This window comes from Rhagoletis zephyria, unplaced genomic scaffold (genome assembly GCF_001687245.7).
Source record: "Rhagoletis zephyria isolate East Lansing unplaced genomic scaffold, Rhagoletis_zephyria_1.1 Rzeph_scaffold_18487, whole genome shotgun sequence".
NCBI classification, from domain to species: domain Eukaryota; kingdom Metazoa; phylum Arthropoda; class Insecta; order Diptera; family Tephritidae; genus Rhagoletis; species Rhagoletis zephyria.
Genome location: NW_016175548.1, coordinates 1 through 9,936, shown reverse-complemented (window position 1 = coordinate 9,936; position 9,936 = coordinate 1). Strand labels below are relative to the sequence as shown.

At 34.2% G+C, this 9,936-nt stretch overlaps 2 protein-coding genes across 2 annotated transcripts; one reads left to right on the top strand and one right to left on the bottom strand.

Moving 5' to 3' along the window:
• The first annotated feature begins 1,667 nt into the window (after window positions 1-1,667).
• LOC108380188 (putative nuclease HARBI1) lies at window positions 1,668-6,650 on the top strand. Its single transcript, XM_017636561.1, has 4 exons — window positions 1,668-1,677; window positions 1,716-2,265; window positions 2,531-2,635; window positions 5,673-6,650. Exons 3-4 carry the CDS (start codon window positions 2,613-2,615, stop codon window positions 6,577-6,579), a joined length of 930 nt encoding a protein of 309 aa, XP_017492050.1. The 5' UTR covers window positions 1,668-1,677; window positions 1,716-2,265; window positions 2,531-2,612; the 3' UTR covers window positions 6,580-6,650.
• LOC108380189 (uncharacterized) lies at window positions 4,606-8,874 on the bottom strand. The gene is made up of 2 exons (XM_017636562.1): window positions 8,541-8,874; window positions 4,606-5,580 (listed from the first exon to the last, which is right to left on the bottom strand). The coding sequence occupies exons 1-2, from the start codon at window positions 8,677-8,679 to the stop codon at window positions 4,979-4,981; spliced, it is 741 nt and encodes a 246-aa protein (XP_017492051.1). The 5' UTR covers window positions 8,680-8,874; the 3' UTR covers window positions 4,606-4,978.
• Window positions 8,875-9,936: the final 1,062 nt, after the last annotated feature.

Here is a 9,936-nt window from a genome sequence, read left to right as displayed (position 1 = left end):
TTAATGTTCGGCTTCGCCCGAACTTAGACTTTCTTACTTGTTTAAAATATATTATTAAAAGAAACAATTTAATAAAACCGATGCGGAAAAAAAATCCAATCCAATGTATTAATTTTTTTTCAGAAAAGTTCATCAATGAGAATCGCGGCGGTGAAGCGGATATATAGCTGCATCGATGTCGTTTTTCCAATTTGCCAATAACCGCATGTAATTGAAAGCACGCAACAAGATGTAATAATTAACTTTTTTATGCTTAATTTTTGTGTGTTTTCATGAATTTTTATGCTAAAATATCTATTCCCTATTTACATTTTCGCGACTGTAGATGAGTCCGCCGAAAATTTGCATTTCTTTTAGTTTCTAGATGTTAAGCAATCTATGTATGAGTTTTTAATGAAATATCTTTAAATAAAGGGTTAAAAAATGTTTATAAAAAGCTTTCTGTTGAAAATTTTTAGTAAGTTTATATTCATACGCTTATAAACAACATTTTTTGAACCTTTATCATAAGTTTACACTTTTACGCTTATAAAAAGCTTTCTTTTGAACATTTATTACAAGTTTATATTTCTACGCTTATAACCAATGTTCCTTTTCGATTGTATTACGCTTACTTTCAAGCGTTCTATAAACAAAAAATCAACGTTTTGTAAGCTTAAAGTTCCCGTTCGGACGTTCCCAAAATGGAGCTCGTATCGAAGAGGACTGATGATTTTTGCGAAATTCAGCGAATCTGTTAATGGTACAAAAAAACGATGTATGAATGGTTGTTAGAATAATAAGCTGCCATAACCATTGCGTCAAATTAAACTTTGTAACTATGTTCAGTAGCTACCAAAAACTGTTCAAAGTTGTTCGGACGTTCCCGTTCGGACGTTCCAATTTTTTCCAATGGATACAATTTTTTGTTTTTAAGAGTTTAAACACACTCGCTTTTTTAATACAAATATGGGGTTTTATTTTAAATAAATCTACATCTATATGAAGGCTTTCATTAACGTTAAACAAACTTCGAACATATTAAAAAAGTGGTATTAATCAAATTTTATAATGCTTTGATATCGCCGTACGTCTGGCAAGTATATTGTTACAGTGGAATCCTTGAAGACCTGCAATTTTTATGGTTTTAGGTCATCGCTCTTGTAATAGTGTTGAAAAGTTATTGATTTCATTAGAGTCTACATAAATTACGGGAATTCCATTTGTATTATTTTTCGCGCAAAATTAACGTCTGAAGCATTATTTAAAATTAAAATTTGAGTCCTCGCCACTTCCCATAATTTTCTTTTTACTACCGCGCCAACGCCGTCAACCGCTCCTTTCCCATGTGAGGAAGCAATCAAATTCCATTCTATATAATTGACACCAAGAATGATAGAATACAAGATTGCGCCAATGAGAGAGGATTTTTGAGCGTAATTTTTGCGTGACGTCATATTGATGCAATTGGGAGAGAGAAATGCCAAAACGCATATAAAAATATGTAAACAATGCAGAAAAATTTGTTAATTTTAATGTTACATGGCCCAAGGAATCAATAAATATACAAAGATTGATTAATTAGGAACATGTAGCAATAATTTTGGACATGTAGCCCTTTAGATAAGTACGATTTTTAGCACATGAAAAAATGGATGTATTAACAGTGTTTGCAATTTCATGTAGACCAAAAGGAAGGTGTGCAGCAAAGTGAATTTTTGGACTTGCCATTTTAGGCTTTCTGCTCATTGGTCGTCCAATCATAGTTGAGTCATAGTTATCGTCATGAAGCAACGATTACATGACGATTACACTTCTGCACACTTGGTCGTGATGCTTTATTTACATTTTCACATCTCTATTTTTTGTTTATAGAATGCATTTGCGGAGTCAGTTCAATTTTGGCGGAATTTTATTACAAATATAAACTTAAAAACAAAAATCAACATAATTACAACAGATTGCAGTACTCGAACGTGAAATGACATCATCAAGCGAAGATGAAACCGACGCAGTCATGCTATTGGCTCTCCATCTTAAACGCCAGCAAAGAAAAAGGCGTAGGAGATTTTGGGTCCACAAATATATACAAAGAAATAATAGAAAGCGGTTATACATCGCCGCGCAAGAACTTTCCCAAGATGATAGCAAATTTCAATCATTCTACAGAATGTCAAAACCCACGTTCCAGCATCTCGTGTCGGTTGTGGGTCCGTCTATTCAAAAACTAAATACCCGATTCAGGGAATGTGTTGGCCCGGAAGAGCGGTTGATGATAACCCTTAGGTAAAAGTTATAATATTTGTATAATACATATGGCATTTGCTTTTGGAAGCCAGTTGCTGCTCGTTTCGCCATTTAAACAACTTTAAATGGTTGGCGAGCATTTGTTTAAGATAAAAATGAATTTCTGAAGAGGTCAAATAGGGTCTATTGTATTTGTAGTGGCAATAAAGACAATCACAATTATAGTCAAACGGAATTGATGAATGTTATGGAGCGCAAGCAATACTAAATTGGACTAGAACCCAAAAAAATTTCTTTCTTTCAGATCCATCCCGACTAAATTTCGAAGAGATAGCTAAAATTCATGTGCGCATTTTAAAACTTGACCTGATGCTATACTACTGAACATGTTGAACATTTATCCCTTCAAGTACGGTTTGGTCATCTTTAAATTTCTACGATTCTGTTCAGATAGTAATATTCTACACTTGACTGCAAAATGTGTTGTTGTCGAAGTCTCGGATTAAGGAAGTGCTGAAATATGAAATTTTTAAATTACGTAAATTAAAAAATTTTAATAAATTTAAACGACCAATATACAGAGCGCTGTACCAATTTTTTATTAGTAATTTTTTAATAAGTAAATGAACACAACTAAAGACCTTCAATTCTAATAGGTACTTGAACAGTCTTGTAAGGACTCAAAAAGTTAAGAAAAAACATTACTTCAGTCTAAATGGTGTACACAAGTTGGCATACACTCATTTCCAAAAAGTAATTGTGTGACATTATGGCCAGTTTCGACCACTTTTGTTTTGTTTTTAATACTGATTACTTTAAAACTTTTAATACGGCTTTTATCATACAATAATGTATAATTTTATAAAAAAATAATCAACATTAAAAGCAAAAGAAAAGTAATCTGAACTGTTCAAAATGACGAACAATTATTTTTCGACATGAGTGTATAAATATGTACTTACATATGTATGCTTACTTCATATATAAATATAAATTTGTACTTCAATGAAAGGTACAAGGTTTTAGGAACATTTTACATTTTGAGCGTGTGTGAATCGGTAACAAAGTTCTCGGCGAGTAAATTTTTGAAAAGTATGAGGTGAATAAAATTTCATTAGCTCATGAGGCTAGTGAAATTTTTGACAAATGAATAGAAAATTTTGACAATCGCAAAGATTGTTGATGTGTGACATTTTTCGTTAAATAGAAGCTTGAATTGATGAATTGCAATTATTGATGGTAGATCTTTTCTTAAAATATTAATTTCACTTCAATTTGTAATATTTTGTTCCGCATAAATCTGCGTTTGTCACAAATTTACTGCTGTCAAAAAAGATTTCATTTCACACAGCAGATTGACCACCACAGCAAAAATATTATTCACCAGCTTTCCCCATAGAACTTTGTTACCGATTCACACACGCCCTTTGTATTTATATTAAGGATATCAAAAGCTAAGGCACGGTGCACTTCAGAGCGATACGACAGCGACACTGTGGCGACATATATCGCAAGCGTATCGGCCGAGCGACACGGTTTGCTATCACACTGCAAATGGTATCGCGTGTTGTATCGCTGTAATGTGCACTGCGCGTTATGTGCCATATTCTGCAAATCGTACGATTGAAAATCGGTGCGATTTAGAAACTATTTTTAAGCAAAGTAATAAATATTTCAAATGGAAACGGCAAGAAATACATCATTTTCGTCATATCCATTGATTGAGTGCCAAATGTTGCCTTTTTGTTAAGAAAACTCCAAGGTAGGTTTTACAAACCGCACCAATTTCAAATCGTACGATTTGCAGAACATGGCCGATACAACTAATACAACAATTTGTTTTTAACATGAGTGTATAAATATAGTTTTACATACGGTTGCCCACAAAATAATAGGAGTGCGATATTTTGACCCGTTTGAAATCTGAGGTTATATGGTGTTTGTTGTATAACCAGCTAGACTTTTATAAAAAACTAATAAACATAAAATACACAAAAGACAAATAGCCAAAACGGGTCAAAATATCGCACTCCTATTATTTTGTGGACAACTGTATATACATATGTTTACTTCATATATAAATATAAATTTGTACTTCAATGAAAGGTACAATGTTTTACAAAATTAGGTACAATGCAAGGCGAATTTATATAAGGTGGTGTTGTTTCATCAGCTGTGAGTAGCGTTTGATTGTCAAAATTTTGAATTTCGTTAGTGAGTGAGTGAAAACGTGAGAGTGTTTGCATTTTCTGTCGCCCTTTTGCATTCGGGGAAGAATAGCTGAAATTTGACAATGGCCCGCTAAAAGCAAAAACAAAATACAAGTAATTGTTGTATTTGTTCAATCGACACCACCTTATGTGTATTCGCCTTGGTACAATGTTTTAGGAACATTTACAAAAATAGGAAACTTTTCAAATCGTTTGCTTTACGATACAATATTTCAAGAATAGCTTTTAGCATATAATTAATATATCTGTGGTCATAAGCAATAATCGCCTAAGTCGAAAAACCTGAAATCGAGAAAAAACATTTTTAACATTGAGATTGTAATGTTAGCCTTATGGGGAAACGTAATATATTTTCGTAAAAACTCAATTCTTTCTTTTGTCGACTTAGACGGTTATTGCTTATGACAACAGATATATCGCTACAATATGTAAATTTATAAAATACTTATTGTTCGACAAAAAATATTTCCTCAGGCTTGTGAAAAACGTTTTGATTTTGGTCGAATGGCTCAGAAGATACATCATCTGGCGAAGTAGAAGGAGTAGAACAGGTCGGGTAGTACAATTGACTTGGATTTGGTCTGAAAAAAAGAGTTCCCTGAGCGTTCCTGCTGAAGCAAAATCTTCTGTAGCTCAACTATTGTATTTATGCGGAATTGCATGAAGTTTTCGTCGCTCAACTTGTTAACATCCGGCATCAAGCTTAAAAAAAACATTCGCCGACCGTCATCCCGTCCCTCATCACGTCCCTTCCTATTCTCCCTTGATTTTACTATTTCCATTACCGCCTCAGCAATATCGCCATCACCCTCTTTTTTTCTTTTTCTTGCCTTAACACCGCTTTCTACTCTTTGTGACGTTTCCGGAATCGGGTCATAAGAATTTTCCTCCGTAAATACCTCTACCTCTTCGCTTTCAGTAAAGAGGTCCACATCGCTGTATAAAACACTGCTTTCATTTCCGGCCGAATGCTTTACAGGCCTTATATATTGTAGCACAAATTGTAGGGAGTCATGGAGATAGTACGGTTTTTTCGCTTTCGCGCCAGAACCACTTGGCGGTGCTTTTAGGCTGCGAACAAAATTGTTACGAATGTTTCGCCATTTCTCTTTGCACTCACTAACTGTAAAATAAATAAAAAAATATATTAATAAAATTAGTTTTCTTCAATTAAAAAAAAAATACTTTGAAATAAAAATTTTCATTTGTTTTCAGATATTTAGCTACTGGATGTACCTTCGCTGCACTTGCGCTGCACTTTCAAAGGGGCGAGCGGACAATCGGTGCGATTGTTGAAGAAACAACCAAGGCAGTGTGGGATGTTTTAAAAGGTGACTATATGAAAATGCCCAATCACCAAGGATGGAAAAGAATTGCGGACCGTTTTTACGAGTTGTGGCAGCTACCTAATTGTTTAGGTGCGATCGACGGCAAGCATATTCGGATAGAACAATTTCCGAATTCTGGATCAGCAAATTATAATTATAAAAACTTTCATTCGATTATATTGCTTGGTTGTTGCGATGCGGATGGGCTTTTTACATCGGTGGAGTGTGGGTTTGCAGGTCGTAATAGCGATGGAGGAGTTTTTCGCATTTCCGAATTCCAACATTGGTTGGAAAGAACGTGTGATATACCGTCGCCCAAAGAATTACCTCTCGATGAGAGTGGAATAAAATTTCCGTACTATTATGTTGCAGACGCCGCGTTTCCACTGAGAAAAAACATTATGCGACCATATCCGGAACGAAACTTGGACAACAGAAAACGCATATTTAACTATAGACTGAGTCGAGCGCGAAAAAACATCGAGTGTACATTTGGTATGATGACACAAACATTTCAAATTTTTATGTCACCTATTCGCTGCAAAAAATATTCGACCATCATATCAATTGTACATTGTGCTACAGTTCTACATAATTATATACGCCAGAAGGACGGTGTGTTATACTCCAGACAGCTATTCAATAGTGCCAACACGCGGCCTTCAAACGCACCAATGCGTTCGGATGTTGTGGCCACAGAAAATTCATCTCCACAAATTTTAAGAGACTATCTGTCAAACTACTTTTTGTCGCCACATGCAGCTCTGCCATGGCAATGGAAATATTGCGTTTAATAAATGTAATAAGTGCAATTTTTAAGCTACTAAGACTTTTATAAAAAAAAAATAAATAAACAAAAGACATGTCGAATTTTCTAAAATGAAATAAACACACTTTGATTCTTTTACGAAATTTCGGAAGAAAATCGGTAAAGCAATGAAAATAATGCTGCTATGTGAAGAATTTCTTGCAGAATTTTTTTTATTTTTCGTACAGAAATTTCTTTACGAGTTCGTGTCAACCACCTCTATAATTTTCTTTGAAGATTCGTAAAAAATCATTAAAGAAATGAGATACTCCTAAAGAATTCGTTGTAAGTAAACTATAAATTTAAGGTTTTCAAAATATTCAATTATATTTCAAAATCCAATTTTTAATGTAACATTTGCATATAAAATACATATAAAAAGTAAGTAATGTGATTGAGACTACTAGTTGGTAGATGCAGAATGAATTTGCACTTTAATAATTTTTGTAATAAGAGTTTCTGATCGTAATAAGTGGGTTTTTTTTCAGTTTGATTGGTTTTTTTGTCAGATTTTGGTTGGTTATTTTTTTAATAAGTGGCAACCGTGGTTTATGTTTATGAAAAGGAGGGAATTTTCTTCAAAAATATTTTCGAAAGAAAGCTTTCTTAATCCTCTCTGATTTGATACCCATATTAAAAATTTCAAAACTTAGATGCAACTTTGCAGAATTGTTATAAATTTTGCACAAAGTCTGAAACATGCATTTATATGGTTTTTGTTAGATATTGAGCTATAAAATAGGCAACATTTATTAAAATGTATCTATGTATATATATGTATATGGGCAAATCTAAAAAATAGGTAACCTTTGTGTTATTTAGCTTTATTTTCATTCATTATTTAGCTTCATTTTCATATTTTATCTCAGTGATCTAAATATTTATTCATCGTCTAACTTTTGAAGCACTTGATGAAAATGAATTACACTTATATTTATCGATGTAGTAAGAGATTGCGAATATAATCATATATAAAACATATGTGTGCCCACAAATTAAAAACAATCAACTTTTTGTTTTGAAAGTGTACCTGTTTTTTAGATTTGCCCATATGCAAATTAATTTAAATATGTTATATTTTATTTCTGGCATGAAAAAGAGCTTCTCATAAAAATACAATCGCCGTTCGGAGTCGGCGTAAAACTGTAGGGCCCTCCGCTGTGTGTGACAACATCAAGGCGCACGCCACAAAGCGTATGAGAAGCTCGGCCAAACACTAACATATGTGTAAGCGCCAATCTATTATTATTATTATTATTTTATTTCTGCTCTCATTTCGGTAAAGCACATGTCAGTACTCTAGCTAAATGCTTCCAAACGTATGCGTCAAGAGAACTTTAGTTTTATAAACACGAGTTTCGAAGCTCTTCAAATAAATAAAAATGAGTTTGAAAGTATACAAACCCCACCCATTAGAAAGATCACAATCCAAACTTTAAGAAAAGGCATCCTTTCCCCCTCTGACTCCTTCTCAAACCACCGAAATCCAATTTCAAAATGAAGTTAAATTAGCATTTCGACGTAGAAAATGTGAACTCGGGTTATGCCATCCACAGTATTTTTGCGCAGAACACCTTCCACATTGGAGGCCCTAGGCCGCGTTGAGAAAAAATAACCCTCATCAGTCCAACTCCGACTGCTACTAATGCATATTTCAGAAGCTGGTCTGAAAACAATTTTATTGGCGAAATTGGACTGCCCATCGGAGTGATTGCATAAAAGCTAAAACCAAATTTTCATTTATAGATAGCAACGCAATCTCAATAGAGTTGTTCACTTGCAACGCCACACACTATCACTTGAATCCACTCTACCCACGCCCAATGCTTTTCCCGTCGTTGTCCGATATGCGACCTGATAGTATATTCGTGCCCAGGAAAACCTGGTAGGTGCTTACGGTAACCGGCAAGTTTATTAATTTAATATATAAAGAAGATAAGGACTCACCTGGCCATAGCATTTGTTGAGACACCTCATTCCAAGCCCTTTCCGTAACATCCTTCCTCGAATACTCTTGAAGAGTGTTATTGTATAAACACGGGTACGTTTCTATTAATTCAACAAATTTTATAGTTGAATCGCTCATTTTTTTTAATTTTTCACAAAATATAAGAAATTTTCCTGAAACCACACCAATTTGAAACGCAAGCAAAACGATTAGTGAACGACATTGCTGCACGTAATCGTTTTTGCTTTTTCCTTGATTAGTCGATAGCTAGCCGATAACGACAGGTGTGCAGACCGCCATTAAAATACATTTGCTCGGCTCAGAATTGGAAGGCGAGACGATAACGAAACTATGATTACACGACACATGTGCAGATAGCCTTAAAAAGCCATGCAGAGTGCATATTTATATTTGTAGACGGCAGTCAACCACCATAAACTCCACAGCTGTTGACTCCACAGCTTTTATTTGATGACTTTTGTACCATTTCCGAGAGGATGCATGAGTGTGCCTTTTTTGGAAGCAAATATTCTATGTCAGTAAAACATAATTTTAGCTGAACTTTTAAATGTATAATAATTTGGGCACTGTTTTGTATTAGGTAATCCACTGGTGCATTACCTCATACCAGCACTAAAAGAATCAGGTACTAACAAAAATAAGTAGGTAGTGAAGTTCATGTATCTATTTACTGTAGAAACTGCTTTTGTATGTATGCCATTGCCAGCAAACTAAACCAGAAACTGTCTACATTCACCATGGAAGTATACCTACTACAATTCACCAAGAAAAGGCCAACATAGTTCCATATAGAAGCTCATAGCTCACACACATAGCACAAAGCTCGATTTGGTGTTTAATGCATGTACTCGCCGGCAGAACTGCTTCCACTTTTTCGCCAGGTTTGCGTCCGTAGGAAACGAAAAAAAAAACTTATATAGCACGCTTTCTTTTTGTTTTCACTATTACACTTTGCAACTGCACACTTCATTTTGCTTTTGGGTTGGCTTTCCAAAACTGAACCAATCGAGATTTCAGCGAAAGTATTTGGAATTTCGCCATGAAACTTGGTCAAGATATTGGGGGAGGCTTTCTCTACATTTATATATCACTATCACAATGTAGTTGCTAATAGTATTTAAGCAATTTGTTGTTAAATAATCTTCACTACCACCCCCACATTTTTGTACTAAATACCACTTTTCACGTATATTTTGTGTGATATACTATATTTTCAATGTTCACGTGCGTATTTTATACTTTTAATATATATATATTCACCAATTCATTAAGTAAAACGCGTTTATAAATTCGTTCACGCGTTTCANTAAATACCACTTTTCACGTATATTTTGTGTGATATACTATATTTTCAATGTTCACGTGCGTATTTTA